We start from the raw sequence: 24515 nt of genomic DNA, 5'->3' as shown, positions 1-24515 counted from the left end.
ACACATCAAACCCGCCAAGTGGGACGTTGCATTCACAGTTAATTTACACCTTCTGTGAGTTAGGTTGCATAGATGTTCTTAAGTCCGTCTTCTCCCGACGAAACTAAGGCCCTTCAGAAAGTAGGTTACCTTGAAGTTCTGTGACAAAGCCAGAATTACAACCTGTGCCCTGCTCAGGGCTCTGTAGACTCTTCATTCGTACAGACAACAGGCTAAGTGTTGTTCCAAACTACTACTGCCACGAAATATTTCCGTGAACCCACAGAAGTGTTCGTTTTTATTCAGAAGAAGAGGGAAGCAGTAGTAACTCGGAGTCCAAGCTCCAAAGCCAGACTTAGTAGGTTCACAACCTGGCTCCCCTACTCTGTAGCTGAATGACCTTCTGCAAAGTTTGAACTCTCTGTGCCTGAGATCTCTCACCCGTGGAGTTATTAATTGTACCTACTTCACACTTTGTGTGTAAATAGGTAAAGCTGCACTTGACAGTCAGTACGTGCTTAATATATGTGAGAATCAACGTATTTGCAATATTTTGTTTCCTTTTTTTCTTGTTTGTAAAAATAATTCGTTTAGCTCTAACCTGGTCGTCTTTTACTCTTGTAGATTTTCACCAGCTATTTTTTGAAGCCTGTTTTACTTTAAACCAGAAACTCTGTGTTCGTGGATACAGTTGCTTTCCATGATCTTAACTAATGGAAAAAAACAAAAAACAAAAAAAAAACAAAAAAAACCCTGGTAACCCAAAATAACTTACATATGGCAATATTTCCAGGATTGTCTCCCACCCATAGCCCACAAGATGCAGAGTGATTTTTGAGAGGAATTGTTAGTTATCAATAGCTGTGACTCTGAGAAGGTTTGTAGCAAAAAATCATGTTAAACTTGATTTAGCCTCATATTTCCCAGATTTATTTGGCCTTGGATTTAGGGGGAATAATGCCAGACTCCAAATTCTTTTAAGTTAATCTTTCCATAGTTACTGTTTTTAAGGAGGGAAAAATAATAATGCCAGAGGAGGTCAATTGTAAAGATTTTTCTCCTCCAATTATGAATTTACTGAAAGTGGGTTTTTTATGTTTTTTATTTCCATATGTAGTCTGAAAAATAAAAATTGAATTAGTTTTAGTCCCCTAATAGCACCAAACTTGAAGAATTGAATTTGTTAATGCTAACACTGTAATAAGCTCTACTGTATACTAATTTGATAATTCAGTTTGCGTGTGTATATAATATTCAGTTTATACTGTGATTATTTTATACTTTTTGGGGGATTAATATGGCATTGAAACAAAATTACTGAGCAAATTGAACCACACTGTAAAGATACGAAGTTGTTCAGGAAACCTATTCCAGGAGATTTCTTAGAGATTTACCTGCTGAGAAAGTATTGCAGTCCAGTTACTAATGAGGATATGCACAAACTGATTTTTTTTTAATTATTTATTTATTTATTTTTTTAGTTTGGTAACTTAGTATAGGTACAATAGAAATAATCTGCAAACAGTGTGCTTATACATAAAATGACATTTAAAAATATTGTAAAAGGCATATTCCCTTTTTAGATGTAGCAGAAAAAGTATGAACTTACCTATGGCTAACAGAATTTAGGTCTTCTGAAAAGAAAATTATTTTTGCCTTTAAATGTCTTTTCTGGTTATGTGTGTTATACTTACAACCTAAATTACTGATACATGCAAGGTTAAAAGTTTTTCAAGCCATGTATGAATATTGTATCTATGGTAAGAACTTACAAAGGTAGATCATCTGATTATTCCATATAAGGGTATCTGGGTTAAAAATTGTTTCCTACAAAGTACCCAGACTCCTTTTCCTTAGCGTCTTCTAAAAATTTTTTTATTTTAATGTTTATCTTTATTTTTGAGACAGAGAGAGACAGAACATGAGTGGGGGAGGGGCAGAGAGAGAGAGGCAGACACAGAATCCGAAGCAGGCTCCAGGTTCTGAGCTGTCAGCACAGAGCCCGACGCCAGGCTCGAACTCGTCAACTGCGAGATCGTGACCTGAGCTGAAGTCGGATGCTCAACCGACTGAGCCACCAGGCACCCCTCCTTAGCATCTTCTAAAGTTATCAATATTTGCAGGGGTGCGGGGGGAGGCATGCTATTACAAAGCATAACCTAAATGGTTGGGATTGAGAGGGAATGTATAATTGCTGCTTTCTATATAAGAAACCTTATGTCGTTACTATTTTTTAAAAATAAGAATTGAGACTTCTCATAAAATCATTGAAATATGAATTACTGTTAACTCTTGTTTAATGGAGTTTAACTGAAACCTATTTAGATTGGCAGGAAAAGTTTTCTCTCAGATTCTGTCATTAGCCTAATTTTGCCTATAACACGCATTTCATTATGTTAGCACCAACTCTAAACAGAGGTTATTTTCAGCCCAGGAACAGCACAAAAAAGAACTGTCTTTTCTCTGTCTTTTCTCTTTGATTTCAATTTCATGTTATAAAATATGAGTCTGTTCAGGGGCGCCTGGGTGGCTCGGTCGGTTAAGCGGCCGACTTCGGCTCAGGTCATGATCTCGTGGTCCGTGAGTTCGAGCCCCGCGTCGGGCTCTGTGCTGACAGCTCAGAGCCTGGAGCCTGCTTCGGATTCTGTGTCCCCCTCTCTCTCTGCCCCTCCCCTGTTCATGCTCTGTCTCTCTCTGTCTCAAAAATAAATAAATGTTAAAAAAAAAAAAAAATTAAATAAATAAATAAATAAAATAAAATATGAGCCTGTTCTTTACAACATTTTTAGTTCTTGTGTCAGTTTTCTTTCATAACTTGAATTTTAGGGTTCTTAGTTTATTGGTCATATAAGTTTAGAAATAGTAGACTAAATTATGTATGGATAGACTTGAGGCTGATTCTGGTAAAGGGCATGGAATATTAGTACTTTTATAAAATATAGTATTCATTGTCAACTAAATCACTTACTTGAACTAACTTTTTTTAAAAAAATGTTAATATTAATAAGGGCCTAAAGTTAAATACTCCCTTGAAATATAGAAAAGACACCATTTGACTTATTAGTATATAGTATCAGTATAGAATACATTTGGATAGGACTTTGTAGTTTATGCCAAGCTCTTTCCCAGTTCTAGGCAAAATATACAACGAAATAAAAATATAATATAATCCACAGAAAATATGAGTAGATTTTATCCTTTGTTGGAACACACACATTTTACTTGAAGAGACTCTGAGTTCTGTTTTACCAGCCAGTCTTCTCAAAAGCTTTGGCTACATGTCTTAGAGCTTACTCATCTTTCCTCGAGAGGGGATGTAGTAATTATCACAAAGATGCTCTTACATGGTAGGGACTGTTGCCTTGCTTTTGCAGCACTCAGTGCATAGGTTACCCTATGTATGCAGTCCTGAAACTTGGCAAAATTGTAAAAATATAGCAAAGTTTTCCTTTTTTAATTTCAGGTTTCCTCTACATGACAAAGAAAGACTTGAAAAATGGTTAAAGAATATGAAACGTGATTCATGGGTTCCCAGTAAATACCAGTTCCTGTGTAGTGACCATTTTACTCCTGACTCTCTTGACATCAGATGGGGTATTCGATATTTGAAACAAACTGCAATTCCAACAATATTTTCTTTGCCTGAAGATAATCAGGTATTGGAGGCAGAGCATAGGGGAGAGGGGGATAATGCAGGGTGGTAGGTTGCAGGGTCGCAGGTAATGAGGTTAAGGGAGGGAGAGGGAAAGATAACTGCTGGGGAAACAGATGCTTGAGAAAAAGGAAGAACTAATTTATGCTTTTACTAAAAGTATGATAATTAAAAAAAAAAAAATTAAACCATTGTGAAGCATACCTTAAGAACCAAAGATAACATGTGCATAAATCATTAAGTTATTGACATAAGATAGTGATCTAAGATTTTGTTACTGGTCTTTGAATGATCTGAAATATTTCCATCATATATTGAATGTGCTTAATACTTTATAAAAAACACTTTGAAGTAATTTGAGTTGTTATGTGCTTAGAACTTTTTTTAACTGCATAAATTTGCTTGGCCAATTTATAATTAAATATTCAGCACTGACTAATAAGAGAATAAGGTTAGTGAGGACATCTTTAGAATTTGAAAATATTATTTTCTAGGAAAAAGACCCTTCCAAAAAAATATCTCAGAAGAAAAAATTAGATGATGAGAAAGAAGTATGCCTAAAAGCCAAGTCACAAGAATCATTTGCATCAAATGAGCTAAAGAAAAATACAGTTAATACAGATATTCTCCCTGAACACACAGAATTACTTAATTCTTCTACCTTGGTGAAGCCACCAGCTGCAAAAACAGAAGGTATACAAAATAACATATTAACTCTTAATCTGATTAAACAAGATACTGGAAAACCAGCATCTACCTTGGAAACATCAGTTACCCAAAACATAGGTGGTTTTCACACATCTTTTGAGAATCTCAATTCTACAACTATTACTTTGACAACTTCAAATTCAGAAGATATTCAACCATCTTTGGAAACCCAAGAAGTACTCGAAATCACTACGAATCATCTTGCTAATGCAAACTTTACAAATAATTCTGTGGAAATAAAGTCAGCACAGGAAAGTCCATTCTTACTCAGTACAATTACTCAAACAGTTGAAGAATTAAATACAAATAAAGAATCTGTTATTGCCATTTTTGTACCCACAGAAAATTCCAAACCTACGATTGATTCTTTTGTACCTGCTCAAAAAGAAACTGTGGAAATGGAAGATCTAGACGTTGAAGACTCCTTATATAAGGATGTAGACTATGAGACAGAAGTTTTACAAATTGAACATTCTTACTGCAGACAAGATATAAATAAGGAACATCTCTGGCAGAAAGTCTCTAAACTACATTCAAAAATAACTCTTCTTGAACTACAAGAACAACAGACTCTTGGAAGATTGAAGTCTTTGGAAGCTCTTATAAGGCAGCTAAAACAAGAAAACTGGCTATCTGAAGAAAATGTCAAGATTATAGAAAACCACTTCACAACATATGAAGTTACTATGATATAGAGTGTTAAGAGGTTTTAAAGCTGTGACTTTCATATAAGCTTTTTGCAGCCAAACCAAATTATATGTAAAGTGAACTTTTTTCCTGTATAAAGTTCTCATCTTAATGAAGCTAAGTGTTCTAATATTATGAACTGTATCCTGTTCTTATAATGTTCATTTTTGGGAAAAACTAGAGAGTTGTTGGGCTGTAGAGAAAAAGTTTCACTATTTGGTAATCTTCTAAATTAAAGTTAAGATAGAGTGAATAAATAATATGGTAATATGATTCATAAAATGGGAGAGCATGGATATGGTGAAAGGGATCCAGAAGAGAAATAGACTCCGGTATCAGTCCTGGTTCTACCATTAGCTTATGATTTGGGCAAGTTACTATTGAATATCAGTCTGTAATCTGTAAAATAAGGGCACTTCCTAAATCTAGTCTGTTTATAGTTCTTTTCCTTTCTATTCACGTACTTCTAATAGAACAAATTTTCTATAAGGTAATAAATATGTAATAATAGGTATTGGCTAGCATTTGATGTTATTAACTATTGGATTATCCTCAAAATTCTGTGGTGTGTGACGTTTTGGCTATATAGTAATCTGTAGTAACAAAGGAAGGTACTCTTTATAATTTTATCCACTTGAACTAAAATAGCCATCCTTTAGCCAGTTCATAGAAGAGGTACCTTAAACTTCAAAGAACATGTATTTCAGTACCGTATATGTAGCTGACCATCATAATACAGAGTCACTTAATCTTAACATTCTGTATTTAAGGTTATAATTTGCAAACCAAAAGCTTTAATGAGGTTAATTTTTAAAAATCTATATATTACTTTATTTTAGAAATCATACCTTTTTATCTGTTTAATGTGTAACTTTTAAAAATGTGTGCTTTTGTCATTATTAAATTCCAGAATGATAGAGTAGTACTTAATATTCTACATGCCCACTTACATATATTTTATTAAAATACATAAGAAATTATAGATATTTGGTGATGTTCTTAGGCAAGTAGGAGAGAAATGGTGATATAAATAAAAATACTGCTTATATCCATATGAATTTTTTAAAATGTGAAAGCAAAGACTTAATGGGAACAACAGAAATGTGAAAACAAAAAAGATCTTGTAAAATTGTCACTTCACATAATTAAAATGTTACTGATGGTGGTATTGAGCAAGTTCTGATCAGTGTGATTCATATTTTTTTCATCTTTTTTTTTTTTTTTTAAGTAAAAAATACTATTCAAGAAAGATTTTGAGAATTCTTGAGGTAGCATGTTTTTGGTCCTGGAAGATAGGAGGTGCTCAATAAATATTAGTTGACTGCACAGCAAATAGTATACTAATTGTTTTGTAAATTCACGGTGATTGTTTCTGACCACATTTTAGTTTTTTTAAGCTGATAAAGTTAATTGGTATTATATAAATATGTGTCTGCTAAATACAAAAAGTTGATTTAGACATGTCCTTATGTGCTCATGGGAGAAAAAAAGAAAAAAGTTTAAATTTTTTCATAAATTGTGTGCAGATAATTGGTAGAATTAATATGGTTACCTTTAAGTATTCTTATATTTCATTTTTACAGTACTTTAATAAAAATAGTATAGATGAAAATAACCTTGATAAGTCATTATGAAGTAATGTTTCAACTCTGTTTTTAACTGTGTATATTGTAGTTATTTTCCATTTGTTTGAAGTTGTAGTTTACTCAGGAATAATTTAAACTCATTGTATTTCTTTAAATTTAATAAATTATAAATATTTAAGATATTTTCTTGGCCTGCCTATATTCAATTCGGGATGTTTCCAACCTGTTAACTTCTAAATATATTTGGGGATTCTGATGAATTTTATTTCTTACTTGCATTATTATAGCAATCTCTTAGCTAATCTTGCCATATTTTTAATCCCTTCCATATCATTATGGATTCTGTCAGCTTTTTACTTCAACTATAGATCTAACTATAGCATCCACCCACTACTTAACTTTCCCAACTCAGAAATCTGAAATTACTCTTGAATACCTATAGAATAAAACCAAACTTGTTACTATATGTGATCCTATGTGATTGGCTTCATCATGTGTTCTAGCTGCACTACTTATTTAGCATTTTCCAAATATAGAGGTGACTTTCTTCCTGAAATTTAACCAGTCAAAATTGCAATTTGATTGAATTCCATCTCCTTTTTTCCAGTCAAAATTGTTTTCTCTCTGCTCCTACGGGGCTTCATTTTATAACACCATAACAGCGTTTGCTGTATACTTTTTTACTTCATGATATTTATGGCTGTTTTTTGACCAGATTGCAAGCTTTATAAAGCAGAATTTTCATTAATCACTTATTTCTTTGACAATGTAATATTCACTCAATAAATGTTTGGATGAACATTTTGAATTTGCCTACTTGATTCTTGTCACTTAAAATCAAGAACCTTCTTAACAGAATGGGTCCTTGATACCTTAGAATGTTTAGGGAAAGTTATAGGTCTTTACATAATCGTTGAAACATTCCATGTCTCCAGTGGACAATACAGTTTACCAATTATCTGCTATGCCATCTCTGAATTGTGTGTGTGTGTGTGTGTGTGTGTGTGTGTGTGTGTGTGTGTGTGGTAGACTATCCCCACTCAAATATTTTCTGTTTTCTATCCTATATAATTAAAAAGGAAGTAAGTCCAAGTATGGCTATAGAATATATCTCATTCTATATTCTTTCCTACACTGTGACCTTACCACTCCCTTATCAAGAGGTGAAATTTATTTCTCTACCTTTCTTAATCTGGTGGGCTATGTGAATGCTTTGACCAATAGAATACAGTGAAAGCCATGCAGCCAGTTCCAAACTTAGCCCTTAATTGGGTTGGCAGCTTTTACTTCTTTGGAACAGTATCTCTTCGAATGCTAGATGCCCTCTAAAATATGTGATTACCCTGATACCATACTGGAAAAGCCAAAGCCACATGGAGAGGCTCTAGAAAATGTGAAGAAGCCAAAAAGCAACTCAGTTTGTATCACAGAGTCCTGAAAGACAGTAATTGGAGTCAACAGGTATCTCTGGAATTGGAGGAAGAGGTGTGAAGACATGTTTTTTTAAAAGAATAGAATTGATATTAACAAGCAGTAGTCCTCACACAGCTTGGCAGGTGTCCCTTTCCTAAATTCAAAGGTTTGCAAGTTTATTCTCTGGAGAGGACAAAACAAATTCTTCAGAAAAGATCATGGGTATCCCTATACCGTACTGAAAAAGAGGTATTAAGTGAAAGTTTATAGTGAAAATTTGTATCATTAAGTGAAAGCTGAATAGTGAGCTCCAACCTAGCCTCTAACATATATTCAGTTCCCAGAACTGTGGCAACCAAACTTAAACCTTTTAATTTTCTCTTGGGAATTTGACAAACTCATGATGATGAAACAAGATTTCACATTGGGAGTTCCAGCTGGGTCCAGCTAAGTCACTCTTCAGTAGTGATTCTTAACCCTTCACTGCATCAAAATCACTCGAGAGGTTTTAAAATGTTTCATTACTCAATCTGATTCAGTTAGGTATAAAACCTGAGTATCTGTGGTTTAAAATTTTTCCCAGGTGATTCTCCTATACAGCAAAAGTTGAGAATCATTGCTCTACAGTAAAGCTTATGGACATGGCTCATCCCCGAGTGAAGAGTTTCTCATCAGTGTCCTGCTGACAGTTGACAGTCAATTGTATTAGAGATAGCAACTAAAATAAGTACAAAACAGCAATTTAGAGAAAATACTGTTAAGTAGAAGAAGAGTTAGGGGAAAGAACCAAACTATACTTAATACTCTTACTAAAAAGAGATGTATATTGTATACCTGAAAACAAAAACAATACATTTTTATTTATTTAAGAAATTTTTTAATGTTTATTTCTGAGACAGAATGCGAGTGGGTTGGGAAAGAGAGACAGGGAGATGAATCTGAAACAGGCTCCAGGCTCTGAGCTGTCAGCACAGAGCCCGACACGGGGCTCCAACTCAGGAGCTGTGAGATCAGAACCTGAGCTGAAGTCGGACACTCAACTGAGTGAGCCACCCGGGCCCCCTAACAATACATCTTTAAAAAGGAGTATTAAAAAGAACCCTAGTAATTTAAAGTGTGATATTAGGGACACACCGAGGCACATCATTTTTAAAAATCAAAACTTTAGACACAAAAAGAGGATCTTATTTCATCAAGAAAAAATCCACAAAGGGTCAAGAATAGGACAGCTTCAAACTTCTGAATGGCTACACTGGAAGCAAGACAAGAGATCAATGATTTGAAAATTATGAGAAAAAGGTTTCCAAGATCAAATCCTGTATCCAAAGTCTCAAAATATAGCATCCTCTCTTTTCTAAGGCAGCTATTGGAAAATGCATCCTAGGGAAACAAGGCTGTAAAAGAAAATTAAGAGAATGGCCTGTCTTATAAAATTATACCTGTGATGATATTTTATCATTCAATTGATCCTGACATTAGAAATAGGAAAAAGGAAATTCAAACTGAGAGAGAAGCAGAGAGAATCCCAAGTTGGTAGTTAAGGGAGGTCCCAATTTAATAGCCTGACCACCAGTCCAAATTAGAGTAGGGCAGAAGGCTCAGGGAGTTCTTCAAGAAGATAAAAATTGATGGAATAACTGACTGGGGTAGAATTTAGAGTTGAATTAATAGTAAATACAGAGAAAACTATGCAAACAAATCGGAACAAATACACAAAATATGTAGAATGGTCAAGCCGTTATTTCTTAGTACATACTAAGATACATAGTTAAAATAATGTAGTTAAAAAATACATAGTTAAAAAATACTTAGTACATCGTTAAAATAATGTAAATACAATATAAACACTGATATATTAGGAAGATAGTATGGGGCGGGGGGGGGGGGGGGGGGTGTGTGCCATGCGCATCCAGAGGCGTGCATATATAATTGTGCTGGGGCCAGGAGAAAGGAGTGGGATGATGTAATTGAAGCAAAATCCTCATCAACCGTAGTGGGATATCAAAAGATAATGCCTAAATGCAAAAACTTTAAAAATAGCAAATTAAGCATATTATTTTGAGTTAAATAGGTAAATACATAAAGAATCCACATATGTCATTGGAAATTGTTGACTCAGGAGTAAGAAATGGAGAAGGACTGCAGTTTTTTGTTTCAAGGCTTATAGGATGCTGACTTTTTAAGCACATGTTTAAGAGTAATGGGTTTATTTCTATTCATCCTTTAGGACTGACCTATTCATTATTTTATCTACAAAGCCTTCATTTGCCTTTCCAGATGCCCTTTTTAGTCTATTAGCTACCTTTACTTTTCCCTATCATAATATCTATCTTCCAGCGTCATTATTGCTTCTTTACTTGTTCTCATATCCCCAATATAAATTTTCATACCTTCAAAGTATAAGCTTTTTACATGCTTTTAATAAAAGCTTCATTGTGTAGCACAATTTCTCATACAGAGTAGGAGCTCCATAAATACTTGTCAAGTAAGTAACTTGTCACCTACTAAACCATATTTCAGGAATTATTTTGTTGGGTCTAATTCTGTCTCCACATTGAGACAGTCACTAGATAAGTTAACCAATTTGCAGCTCCATGATGCATTATTGCCCCATTATTCAAGCAGGCTCTGTTAAATTACTAACTTGAATTATAATGTAAATAATGCTACTTTATTTTTAATTTTTTTTTTATATTTGGAGACATTATAGCATCCAGTGGCCTGCAGCTTATAATCCACACAAATGTTCTGTAAATCTCACAAAAGCTTGAGAACATAGCTTTGACATATGGAATGCTACTTTAAATCTTTCATTGGCATGCTATAAATAGTACCTAGTAAATGTGAAGTACCATTTCTTCCAGACAAGAGTTTTGTAACTTGGAAGTCTGGACTTTAGGAAGTCTCCAGGAGGGTCACTGTATCCCCTAAAATTTAATGCGACATCTTATGTATATAGACATTTTTCTGGAAAGAGAAGCCATAATAATTTCTATTATATTAGAAAAGGGATAAATGACTCCAAAAAATTTAGACAATGCAATAATACCTTACATTCTACATTGTGCCATAGATCATAAAGCTCTTTACATACTTTATTTCCTAAGCACTCTGCAACAAAAACATAAGAAAATGTGTATTCTAGATTTGAATACACAAAACCCCCACCAATTTAGCTCTGTGGAATAGAACTGGGATTAAAAGGAAAATCGGCCCATATCCAAAAGTGGGCTGGGTAAATTCTACACAATTTTTAAGAGTTTCCAACCAGTGTTATTTCATATTTTCTGAAAAATAGATTTTAATGTTCAAATTAGTATATAGACTGTCAGAAAAACAAATTCAGAGATTATATAAGTACTATTTTGATTTTTGGAAAATACTATTTAAGTACACTTGTTTCTTGGTTATTGAAATATAATTCAAAATAAGAAGCAATGTAACAGGAGCCAATTTCAGAGCGAGCCTAATCTTTGTTTTTCTCAGTGCATGGTTCAGGTTTTACATTAATAAAAATGCATAGTGTTTTTAATATGCACAACAGACTAGAATATCAAAAATGTGAAATGAGGTTAATTTTATTGAACTTGCCAATATGCTTAGTCTAGGGAAAATGAATTTACTGACATGAGACTAGAACATATCTGAACCATGGATGAAAAAAGAAGTCAATCAGTTCAATGATGGGGTATTAAAATATGAGAAGGAGTTTGGGAGGAATGAGGTGGGAGAGCAAAGAGCCTCATTCAGATTTTCCAGATAATCCTCAGACAATCATTAAATAAGAAAGCATTCATCTATTCCTCCCTGGAACGCTAAGTGTACTATGTTAAAGAGAGATTTGGTTTGCTATGTTAAAATTTGGTGCTTTCGAGGTCTGAAACATCTTTTGGCATATTAACTTACAGTCCACATGCAAGTTTAGTTTTATTAACTTGGGAAATGAGAAAATATGAAGGGAAAATATGTGGTAGAATATAGGAGGGGCATAGAGCTGAGACTCAGAAGACTGAGCAATCCGCCTTGCCTCAGAATTATAATCTAATCTCCTTTGTCAGGCAGAAGCACATTACTGGGTATCATCACAGAAATGCATTCCTGAAGACAAATACTGTAAACAAAGCCTTTTGCTGAGAAAGACAGCAAAGCCAGTCCAAGGCACAGTGAGGTAAGCTGCTCCTTCTTTAGCAATAGCAAAATACTGAGGATGAAGAGACACCATTACTAAGAACAGGGAGTGGAGCATTTGGTTTTAACAAGTTATGTTTGGCACAGGAGAAATTGCTTCCAAACTTAGATTAAGTATTCCCACAAATGTCCCCTTTCTGTCTTTCTTTTGTTAATCTGGGCAGAACTGAAACAAGAACTTCATGGGTGGTGGGGCCTATGTATCACTGAAGAACCAGTTGCAATGTCACCTTTTCCATGTGGACACACATACACACACACACCGCTTAGTTTTTCACTCCTCTGTCTTTACAAACTCTATATCATAACTAGATAATTCTTTGTTGTAATTACCACCTTACATATCAGGTCTCTCTGATTACATTGCAAGTTACTAAGAAGTGGAGATTAACACTTACTCATCTTTGGCACTATAGGGGAGGAAAAAATTTCTCTGCCTTCTTAGATTGTGTGGGCCTGTGAAACAAACTGACAAGAGAAAAACAGTTTATTAGCACATGAACACGTGCATGGCACATACATGTGGGATAACTCCGCAATGGGTAACTAAAACGGGTGGTCAGAACTTGGGGCTTATATAGCATCTTAACAAAGAGAAGTGAGGGGCACCTGGGTGGCTCGGTTGGTTGAGCGTCCGACCTTTGATTTTGGCTCAGATCATGATCCCAGGGTCGTGGAATTGAGCCTTGCATTGTTGCAGAGCCTGCTTAGGATTCTCTCCCTCTACCACTCTCCCCCACTCATTCTCTCCCTCTCTCTCTCTCTGTCTCTCTCTCGGGTAAAACAAAAAAACAAAGAGCAGTGTAAGACAAAGGTAAAGGGGTTTAGGTCGGTAGGGATGGCAAGTTATGGCAAGGTAAATATATGGAGGAAACTTAGGGAAGATAGGGTTGTTTTAGTAAGTTTTTTTATGTAGCTTACTCTGATGCTGGTAAGTCTAGAGTTGTCTCTGGTAATTACGAATTATCCTGTTCTTCCTAATATAGGAGAGAGCCAGAAGGTTTTGTGTGTGTGTGTGTGTCTGCTTCTTCTCAGTTGTCCTCAACTGAAAGCAAAGTGATATGTTTTGGGATGACATAATCTGACCCCCTTTAGCACCTAGTAGGCCCTCAATTAGTTTTGGGAAAACACAATAATATGCTGTCTCTTGTGGCTATATTTGAATGACAGATGGTGGATAAAGTATATAGCATTAGGCTTATGTCTAATTACTTTTAAATGCTATAGAACACTAACTTAATAAGAATTTTAAATTGCTCAGTTTCAAAGCCTATTCTAATTCAGTGCTGGCTCTTTTGCCCTAACGTGTATCTCAAATTTACCTGTTAACAGCAAATAGAAGTTTAAGATAGTTAAGAATAGGGATATCACTCTTTTCAATTTGAGGCCTCATCTAGAAAGTCACAAAATATTTACTCCAAGATTTCAGTTTTCAATTGCAATATGTAAAATGATTTAAAAATAAATAAGACTCAAAAATCTAAAATCTAGTAGTGCTAAAGATACCTTACTGGTGATTACTAAATCTTCCTTATGTTGGATTTACCTAAAATCTAAGTTGAAATTTTTTAAGTCAAGCCTTTAATTCTTTATCAATTATCTTCATCTGAAGTAATTTATCTCTTGATTTAGATTTTATTTTATGAAGTTTAAACTTCACCTACATTTATTCTATAACTTCAAATATATATTATTTCTAGAAGTGTTTATTTTAGTCCGTCTTGATTTTCACAACTGAACTGAGAGCATATTAAGTGTACTTTGAGCTTTATAGAGAACCTGCCATTTGGTCTTGTTGCCATGGAATGTTTTCTACCGACTCTCTTAAAGTGACACATATTTACTGTTTATGATTGTTCTGGGAACTACACTTACCTATTTAGACATGAAAAATCACTTTCATTACACTATAAAAGAATATGGATTTTCTGAAAGCTCATTTTAACCTGAATAATACTTTGCTTCATTTACTTATCTTAAATCTTGTATCAGTTCATTTTCTGGAGTAATTCAACTGTTTTGTCATTCTTAGAAGTGTGTCTATTTTTTTTTAAATATAGCATCAAATCCCACATAAACTATGGCAAGTTACATTTCTTTGAATAAGGCAAAATGAAACCAAATATAATTTGGAATTATCTTTCCTGAGACATGTATCTAGCACGTTTGACTATCTCTTCCTCCTAAACTTGTTTTACTGCATTTCCTGTGTTGGTTTTATTTATTTGTTTATTTGTTTGTTTGTTTATTTTTAGAGACAGAGAGTGCAGGAGCATGCATGAGAAAGTGGGGAGGGGAGGGTGAGCAGTGAAGGTGGTAGAGGGAGAGAGAAAATCTTAAGTAGAAGAAAATCTTTACGCCCAGAAAGTTTGTTTCACACTCATTCTTACAACTCCTTTGGTTTTTTGTCTTTTGGGGTTTTTTATCTTATTTTAATGTTAATGACCTTTTTTATTTAGAAGATTGAAAGTTTTGGAGCACCTGGATGGCTCAGTCAGAGCATCCAACACGTGGTTTCGGCTCAGGTCATATGATCTCATGTGGTTTGTGGGTTTAAGCCCTGCATGGGGCTCTGCGCTAACAGAGTGGAGTCTGCTTGGGATTCTCTCTGTCCCTCTGTCTGCCCCTACCCTGCTCGCTCTCTCTCTCTCTCTCTCTCTCTCTCTCTCTCTCTGTCAAAATGAATAAATAAACTTAAAAAGAAAACCTGAAAGTTTCAATTATGGATTACCTTATTTTCTCCCTTTAATATTTGGTTGCAAAATTCCCTGGACCTAAAGGTTTTGTTTTGTTTCGTTTGTTTGTTTTTAAAGAGGTTTCTGAGAACAAATTCATTTTTTTTTAATATTTGTTTATTTTTGAGAGAGAGAGAGACACAGAGCATGAGTGAGGGAGGGGCAGAGAGAGAGGGAGACACAATCCAAAGCAGGCTTCAGGTTCTGAGTTGTCAGCATAGAGTCCAATGCAGGGCTTGAATTCACGAACCGTGAGATCATGACCTGAGCCGAGGTCAGGGGCTTAACCAACTGAGCCACCCAGGCACCCCTCAATTTTTAAAATAGAAATGAGGCTATTCATATTTTCTTTTGGTCATGTGTTTGTTTTGGAAAGATCTGTTTTTCAAAGGTTTTGTCCATTTCATCTAAGTTGTCAAATGTTTTGTTCATAACACCCTTTTATTATCTTTTTGATGTCTGTAGGATTTGTAATGATATCTAACCCTTTTTTTATTCCTGTTATTGATTGATCCCTGCATTAAGTAACATCTTTAACCCCCTTTACATGTGGGAAAACGAGCCCCAGTGGTGACTTACATAACTTGCTGGCTCAAGATGGTATGATTTGTTATTAACCTCTGATTTGCAGTGCACTGTGTTTTTCTGTATATATGTTTACCTGAAATATCTCACAAAATTTTATTTGACAAGCAGTCAAAACTATAGCTGGGATGAAAAATAATATGAAGGAAAATTCATGCCAAGTAAGTCGTGGATAACTGTTGACTAGAACAATTCAGTATAGCTATCAAAAATACTTGGAAATATTTCAAACCTAGAATTGAAAAACTAAAGATAACAGTTGCTGTAAGTTGCAGTATTTTAAAGATAACTTTTCTTTTGGAAAGTAATCATTTGGTGATGGACTGCTTGGCATTGGTCTATAGTCATCATGATTCTAGTACTATCATGATGGTAGATGGCTATCATCAATTTTTTCCCTCTCCATATAAGCACATCATACTCCCATCAAGAAATAGCAGATAGAACCTATTCCTTACCTTCCTTTGAATCTGCGATGGCCTTAGTGACTTGCTTAATGAATAAAATGTGACAGATGCAATGTTCTGGGACTTGCACAGCTAGGGCATAAAAAGCCTTGCAGCTTCTGCTTGGGCCTCTTACAACACTTTGTCTTGGGGAAACCGGTTACAACATAGGAAGTCAGAGTATCCTGATCTCACCACATTCTAGAAGCTATATGAAGGTACTTCAGTTAATAGTCTGAGCTTAGAGTTGTGGCCATACCCACCAAGGCACCAGACATGTAAGTGAATCCACCTTGAACCCTCCAGACTGGCCCATCTGCCAGCTAAATGCCACCAAGTAACTTCAGTCAATGCCATAGGGAACAGAAGAAACCAAACTATGCCCGAATACCTGACCCATGAAATTTTGAAATGCAATAAAATGCTTATTGTTCTAAACCACTAAGGCTTAGGACTGTTACACAGAGGATAACCAGAACAATGACTATTATGTAAATGATGGAAAACATCCCTAACATTTAGCTTTATAAAGACTTTTGTGAGACTCCTGATTAGTTGAAAGAGAACCTAGAAAAATACCATCAAATCTGACATGCTAAGTGGTATATCCTAGACAACTTTGTTCTCCTCCACAGAGCTAAGATGACAATACAGTTTCTAAAATTTATAACAGTTCTTGCCAACACAGTTATTTCAATTTAATATTATTGACTATTTCTGGTCTTCAGCCGGTAAAGACTTGTTTTTAGGGGCAGCTAGGTGACTCAGCCACTTGAGTTTCAGACTCTTGATTTCGGCTCACGTCATGATCTTGAAGTTAGTGGGTTTGAGCCCACATCAGGCTCCATGCTGACAGTGCTTGGGATTGTCTCTATCTCCTCTCTCTCTGCCTCCCCACCCCACCATGCTCACTCTCACTCACTCTCTCTCTCTCTCTCCTTCTCTCTCTCTCTCTCAAAATAAATAAACTTAAAAAAGAAAAAAATAAAAAGACTTGAAGGGCACCTGGGTGGCTCAGTCAGTTAAGCATCCTTTTGGTTTCGGCTCAGTTCATCATCTCCCAGTTCATGAGATCGAGCCTCACATGGGGCTCTACACGGACAGTATAGAACCTGCTTGGAATTCTCTCTGTTCTTCTCTCTCTGCCCTTCTGCATGCACATGTACACATGCTTGCTCGCTCTCTCTAAATAAATATATTTTTAAACTTGTTTTTATGTTTAAGATATTATAATGAACAAGACTTTCTGATTATTGGTTGTCATCTTGGAGAGAAAATAAAAACATCTTCATGTGTAAGGGTATATTCGAGTTGTAATGTAAGGCTTGAGCTTTTAGATTTTGGCTCTAAACATACTGGACTAGCTCATATTTCAGGATGCTTTGAAACAAATCTCTGTGAATGAATGGATCTGTAATAGAGGATTTGCTTTCTGAGAGAATTATCTCTTCCTGGAGTGTTAAAAAGCTTTATGTTGGATATCCATGGTGTCTCATGCAACTTAAGATTAGTCTGTGCTTTGCAGCCCCTTTTAGCCAATAAGATCATAAACAATATAACAAAGGTTAACATATAAAAAGCAATGACTGCTAAATTTAACCAAATATCTAGTGCTTTTTAAACAACATCCTGGATCATAAATTACTTTTAGTAAAAGCCTCATACCTAATTTGGCTTGGTGAGAATTTAATTGGAAAGTGTATATAAAGTAATTCAGTGTGTCTGTCCTGAGTTTTTAATCCTTCTTTTTATTCTTTAATGAAGAATAATTGTATAGCAACAGAAAACACAGTCAATATCTAAAGTCATTGATTCCTTCTTGGCTCAACCAGGAATCATTCTCATTAAACAAACAAAAATACATGTGAAGAAATAGTTATCATTAAAGAGTCCTTTCCTTGAGGCATATTAAAAATCATTATAAGCCTTCAATGAATGCCACGTTTCTATATAGCTCTTTTTATGTAGCTTTAAAGTGCTACTATCACAATTGTTCAGATCTGAAGAAAATAAGAGAAGGTGAACTGGCTCACATGCCCACTGAAAGGAAACAGCTGAATGACTGAAATTTCCAGCCTTGTTTTTAGCTCATTAGGCAATTGTTAAAGTGTTTTTCCATTGCCATAACAAAAGTAATTAAATCCAGGACAGACTTTTTAAAGAAAATGGCTTGTAAATACTAAATCATATCTATCCCAAAGCCCAATGGCTTCATTAGTTCATAATAGTCACCATAGAATGCATCCATTTCTCAGGATACACAAAGGCCCATATCAATAGTCAAATGGCTTGTATTTGACAACTGTTGTTGGCAAATGAGTAGAAAAGCTATCTTATCACTTAAGGCTAGTAAAATATAGATATACTTTACTTACTGAGCAGACCAAATTGTTTCATGGCTTATGATTACATTGTAATGCAATAAAAGCCATAATAAAAGCTGTTACTTCTGGTTATTTATGTATATATAAAAAGGTACATTATGGATTGTTCCTGTGCATTGTGGAAGCTATTGCTCCCTCATGCACCCTGGAGGATTCATTAATTCATTTGTTCCTTTATCAACATTTAATGAGCATGTATTGCTAAAAACTGTTCTATATTCTGAGTTTGCAACAATAAACAAACCAGAAAAAAAAAAATTTCCTGTTATCTTGAGGCTGACATTCAATCTAAAGAGAGAAAATTAACTTAAAATTGCAAATAAATGAATTATGTAATGCCAGAGAGTAAGAAATAGTGTGAAGAAAAATAAAGCAAGGTATGGAATAGAGTGTAAAAGGAGTACATTTTTGATGAGATGATCAGTGAAGGTCTTTCTGGAGAGGGGACACTTCTTTTTTTAGATATTTGTGTGTTTGGTTTGGTTTGGTTTGGTTTTGTATGGAAGTAAGCTCTGTGCCCAATGTGAAGCTCAAACATACAACCCCAGAGATCAAGAGTCACATGCTCTACCGACTGAGTCAGCCAGGTGCCCTGAGGTGACACTTTAGACGAAATGTAAATGAAATAAAGGGGAAAACTCTGGGAATATCTGGGGAAAGAGTGTTTCAGGCAGGAACAGCAGGTGTAAAATCCTGAGGCTGGAACTTGATTGGTAAATTCAAGGAATAGCAAGACCTGTGAGGTTGAAGTGACCTAGGGAATGATCACCATGATGCTGGAGAAATGCCCAGTAGCTTTGGATTTTACTGTGTGATAAGAAGCCATTAAAAAGTTTTGAGCAGAGAAATAAAAGATTCCTTTAACTGCTACATAAATGACAACATAGTGGCAAATGAAAAAGCCCTGAGAGCAATCAAGAACCTGCAGGAGGCTATGGCAAAAGAAGATGGTGCCTTGGATAAAGGTGTGTTCTAGATGTTTTCTGTTTGCTTCTCCAGATTCACTTTCCATCCTTCACCATGGTGTTTTGTGCCCTAGGAGGCTGGTTTGATTCAGCCAGTGAGGGACACTGGCAGAAATTGGAGAGCAAGAAGAGAGTGAGGAGGGTTATTTATTGTCCTGATTCACTTCCTGCAGGGTCACAGGAATTGATGTGTGCCTCTATCCATAGCTCCTCCTAGGCAACCCTCTTCAAATGCCTTTGCTTTCTAGGTTCTATAACGTCTAACATTCACCCCTTTAACCTATGCTAATGAGGGCTCTGCAAGGTTGCTAACCCTGAGATTTCATACTATCTCTTGTTGAGTTTTCTAACTCAATTTATACGTTTAAATAGTGCCTTTCATACACCCTCCCCAAATTACTGTGCTTTAATGAGCGACCTGTTTCTTGCTGGGCCATGATGGCACAGAGTGATAATGGTGATAAGAAGTGCTTGGATTTGGGATATATTTTGACAGGATCTGCTTAAAGATTGGTTGTGTGCATACAACCTGAGATATGAAGAAGGGATACAACTTGCTTTTTTACCCTTAATAATATGGAGGTTTTCTTCCAAGTCAAAACATAGACTTCTGTTTTCAGTTAATTCACACAATTCCAAAACATGAATATGCCATGGCTTATTAGTTAATCACCCCACTTGAAGACATTTAGTTCCTTTCTGGCTTTTTGCTAATATAAATAATGCTGCAGTATACTCTTGCACTATACATCCTCTATCTTTGTGCATTGTGGATTTCTTGAGGACATATTTATAGAAGTAGAATTACTATACCAAGAGATAGGTACCTTTAAAACTTCTATAAATATTTCCAAATTCCTCTCCCAAAAAGCAATATTAATATGCCCTTCCAACAACAGTGACTTTTACCCTCACAATGAAGAAATATTATTAAACTTTAAAAAATATTCTGATAAAAATGTTATTTGCTTTTCTCTGAATGCTAGTGATATTGAGCATCTTTCCATGATAGTTGGCCATTGTTTGATGAGGAATATGATTACACATAGATTCAAAATAGCTCCCACAAAATACTTAATTACAAAGAAAAAAAAAGGAACTTCACAGTAGAGAAATCTGGCAAACACTACCTTAATTAAGTGACCAAAGTGACTGTCATCAGTAATGGTGATGTGGTTTGAAGTGTTGGGGTTCAGAGCTGACAGCCAAGAGAGAATTCTTGAGACATCTTTGTTACAAAAAGGTGGTTTTATTAAAGCATGGGGACAGGACCCTTGGGCAGAAAGTGCTACACTAGGGTTGTGAGGGGTGACTGATTATATACCTGATTATACAGTTGGGGGAAGTAAAGATAAGGGGAAGTTTTCAAAAGGACTTTCATATGCCAAAGACTCACAGGATCCTGAGGGTTGTGCTAAGATTGCGTTTTGTCCTTAGCAAAGTGTCAGCATCAAGGCAGCTGAGGTCCCAAAGGAAGGTTGCTCTGCCTGTTTCAAGGACTTGTCAGTGGGTTGTAGGCAGTAAGGTAATTTAATTTTTCATTTGCCTTTGTTTCCCACATCAATGGGACAAGTCAAAATTGTAGACCACCTCATGGTAATGAGATATAATAAGAAACAATGTGGTACTGTTATGCCCAGAATTTGTGATCCCCAAAGACCACCAGGGAGCCGAGTCCGATGCAAAAGCAAAGAGCCTTTATTCGAGCTAGCTTGAGTTCAATCCCCTACCTGCACCGACGACGACGCAGCGGTGAGATGCCGAGGAGAGAGAGCGAGTTTCTAAAGCACAAAGGTTTTGTTGGGGTCTAGGGGCAGTTGGTGACGTAATGGCTGTGGCCTCAGCCGATTGGCTGGAGAAGGGTCATGGCCTCGGCCGATTGGCTGGGGAAGGGTCGGAGTCCTCTTACGCAGGTCGCCAGGCGTGTTTTGATCGGGAAGTTTGAACGGGTGAGCGGGAGGTTACTCAAGGGGAGGAGGCGTGGTCTGAGGTTTCTGCGATTTTCTTTTTTTTTTTTTATAATTTTTTTTTTTTTTAACGTTTATTTATTTTTGAGACAGGGAGAGACAGAACATGAACAGGGGAGGGTCAGAGAGAGGGAGACACAGAATCTGAAACAGGCTCCAGGCTCTGAGCTGTCAGCACAGAGCCCGACGCGGGGCTCAAACTCATGGACCGCGAGATCATGACCTGAGCCAAAGTCGGCTGCTTAACCGACTGAGCCACCCAGGCGCCCCTCTGCGATTTTCCCGGAAAGGGGCATGTCGGGGACATAGTCACTCAAGGTGGAGGACACAGAACAAGATGGAGTCGGCGGCGTAGGTCCGCCCTTTCAGTACCTGGGTGAGTTAATCGGTTAAGCTAAGTGTCCAACTCTTGGTTTCAGCTCAGGTCATGATCTCACAGGTTCGGGTTTGTGAGACCAAACCTGGTGTCGGGCTCCTCACTGTCAGCTTGGGATTCTCTCTCCGTCTCTCTCTCCGTCTCTCCCTCTCTCTCCCTCTCTCTCTGCCCTCCCTGGTACATGCACTCTCTCTCTCAAAATAAATAAACTTTAAGAAAAAAAAAAGAAAGAAAGCAGCAGCATTTCTGTGATATTTCTACCAAAGATACATAATCTGAATCTAATCATGAGGCAAACCCAAACTAAGAGACAAACTACAAAACACGTGTTTGTATTAAGGTCGTGTAAAATAAGGAATGACCAAAGAACTATTCCAGAGTGAAGGAGACAGAAGCAGTGGGGTCTTTGGATTAGATAGTAGTCATGAATCAATAACTTACTGATTTTTAAGCTTGTATAATCATTTATAGGAGAAACAGACCTTGTTGATGAGAAATTCTCACTAAAACATTAGGAAGTGATATGGCAACAGGTCAGTAACTTGTCCTGAAATTGTTCAGGAAAAAGAAGTTACTTATATTTTATTTGTAATTTTTCTTAAAGCTTGAGATTATTAAAACAACAACCAACTTTTTCACATCAGAAATCACAATACATATTCCTCAGGAATACTTCTCTACTTGGCATCCAACGGACACCATATATTTATTCTTGTGACAGAGAGGATAAATCTTAACTTGCTTTCTCTTCCCTGGATTGTTTTTTTTTTTCTGATACAGGTTTCAGCAGTGATAAATCATATCATAGTGGTTAGAGAAATATCTCATCACACTATCTACAAGTTAGAAAAATAAAGGTTCTGAGAGCTAGTCAAAGGCTGTGTCATTGGAGAGAAAGACTTAAGTAAGGTACTGGCTTGCTTCTCATAAACTCTAGCCTTTTCAGGATTTCAAATGTAGTGGAGTTTCCTGAAACCCTGTTTTGTTTTGTTTTGTTTTTAATTTTTTTTAGTATTTTATTTTATTATTTTTGAGAGACACAGTGCGAGCAGGGGAGGGGCAGAGAGAGCCAGAGACACAGAATCTGAAATAGCCTCCAGGTTCTGAGCTGTCAGCTTAGATGGTTAAAAGACTGAGCTACCCAGGAGCCCAGAAACCCTGTCTTAAAAGCATTCAAATGTTTTGCTAATTGGCAAGCATTCAAAACAAAATGAAACAAAAACAGGTTACCAAAATCCCAATCCTCTACAAAAACAATGGTGTTTTGTTTGTGCTCTATACATTATTTCTAAGAATTAACTTAATTTGGGATCAAAAAATTAGTTGCAACAAACCATTATTAAAATAAAGTACTAAAACCTCTAAATATGAACTAAAAAAAATACTTTCTTTCAGAATTATTTTTGCTCTTATAGCTAGAGATATATTTTAACAGTATCTTCTCAACCAACCTGCTACAAAAAAAACACAGTTTTTATGAAATAGTTTTTTTAAGAAAAACAATCTTTTGTGTAGGGTTCTGAAAATGCTAAAAGTTTATTTTTCTTACTTAATTTTCTCTTCTCCCCAACCTCCTTTTTTTTTTTTTTTTTTTTGGTAAGTAAATTAAGCTTAAAACTCAAGTAAACAAGCTTTGAAAAGCAGATACAATTGGTTACTTTGGGCTGCCATCTAGTGTTAAAGAAAATATTTACCTTTTTTATATTGACAGTGGTTTCAATATGACAAAAGGTGAAAGCAAATACTATCATTAAAATATTAAAAAAAAATTTTTAATGTTTGTTTATTTATTTTTGAGAAAGAGAGAGACAGGGTGTGAGCAGGGGAGAGGAGAGAGACCGGGAGACACAGAATCCAAAGTAGGCTCCAGGTTCTGAGCTGTCAGCACAGAGCCAGTCGCTGGGCTTGACCTCAGGAACTGCGAGATCATGACCTGAGTCCCAAGTTGGATACTTAATTGACTGAGCCACCCAGGCAGCCCCTTTTTTTTTTAAAGTTTATTTATTTTTGAGGGGGGAGGGGCAGAGAGGAAGACACTAAAATTTTTTTTTATTTGTTTTAATGTTTATTCATTTTTGAGAGAGAGAGAGAGAGAGACAGCACAAGTGGAGGAGGGACAGAGGGAGACAGAGAGAGACAGAATCTGAAGCAGGCTCCAGGTTCCAAGCTATCAGCACAAAGCCTGACGTAGGGCTCAAACTCACAAACCATGAGATCATGATCTGAGCCGAAGTTGAACACCAAACCGATTGAGGCACCCAGGTGCTCCCAGGATAAAAGATTTTTTAAATAAAAATTAAGTATATTTGAAGTGTATAACATGTTGATTTGATACACATATACATAGTGCAAGATTACTACAGTTAAGCCAGTTAACATATCTCCTCACATAGTTACCACATTTGTGAGGAATGCACTTGAAATCTACTCTTTTAACATATTTCCAGTGTTCAAAACAAAATCAAATATAGTCATGCCTTTACATTAGATCTCTAAACTTATCCTATATAACTACAAATTTGTACCTTTTGACCCACATCTCTCCATTTCCCCACCAACCACCATTTTACTCTCGACTTCTATAACTTTTACTTTTTTTTTTTTTTTTTTTTTTAACTTCACACATATTTGACCCTTGAACAATACAGGGGTTGGTGCATTAACCCCTTGCCTGGTCAAAAATGCATGTATAATTTTTAACTCCCCCAAAACTTAATACTTACAGTCTGCTGTAGACTTGGAAGCTGATGAGGCCACATAAGGCAAGCTGACCCCCCACCCCCCAAATCACCTTCCCCCAGGTGGGATATGTGTGACATTCCTCAGGCACTCCTGGCTACCAAG

At 36.0% G+C, this 24515-nt stretch overlaps 1 protein-coding gene across 7 annotated transcripts in view; it reads left to right on the top strand.

Moving 5' to 3' along the window:
• Nucleotides 1-24515, top strand: part of THAP5 (THAP domain containing 5) — a 184561-nt gene that overhangs the window by 574 nt on the left and 159472 nt on the right. For 5 of the 7 annotated variants that reach the window (XR_013553019.2, XR_013553021.2, XR_013553023.2 and 2 more), the window contains exons 2-3: nt 3443-3635; nt 12084-12193. Coding sequence is in view for 3 of the 7 variants with exons in the window: in XM_078440534.2 (XP_078296660.1) it covers nt 3443-3635; nt 12084-12193 (303 nt within the window). In the remaining 4 variants the exon portion in view is untranslated. Of the gene's footprint in view, nt 1-3442; nt 3636-4125; nt 7417-12083; nt 12194-24515 lie in introns of those variants that run through there. The other 2 variants (XM_060633912.3, XM_060633911.3) reach the window with 1 other exon arrangement.

This window comes from Panthera onca, chromosome A2 (assembly GCF_046562875.1).
Source record: "Panthera onca isolate mPanOnc1 chromosome A2, mPanOnc1 haplotype 2, whole genome shotgun sequence".
Classification (NCBI taxonomy): domain Eukaryota; kingdom Metazoa; phylum Chordata; class Mammalia; order Carnivora; family Felidae; genus Panthera; species Panthera onca.
Note: the sequence above shows the minus strand (reverse complement) of the source record. Positions and strands in the feature narration are given on the sequence as shown.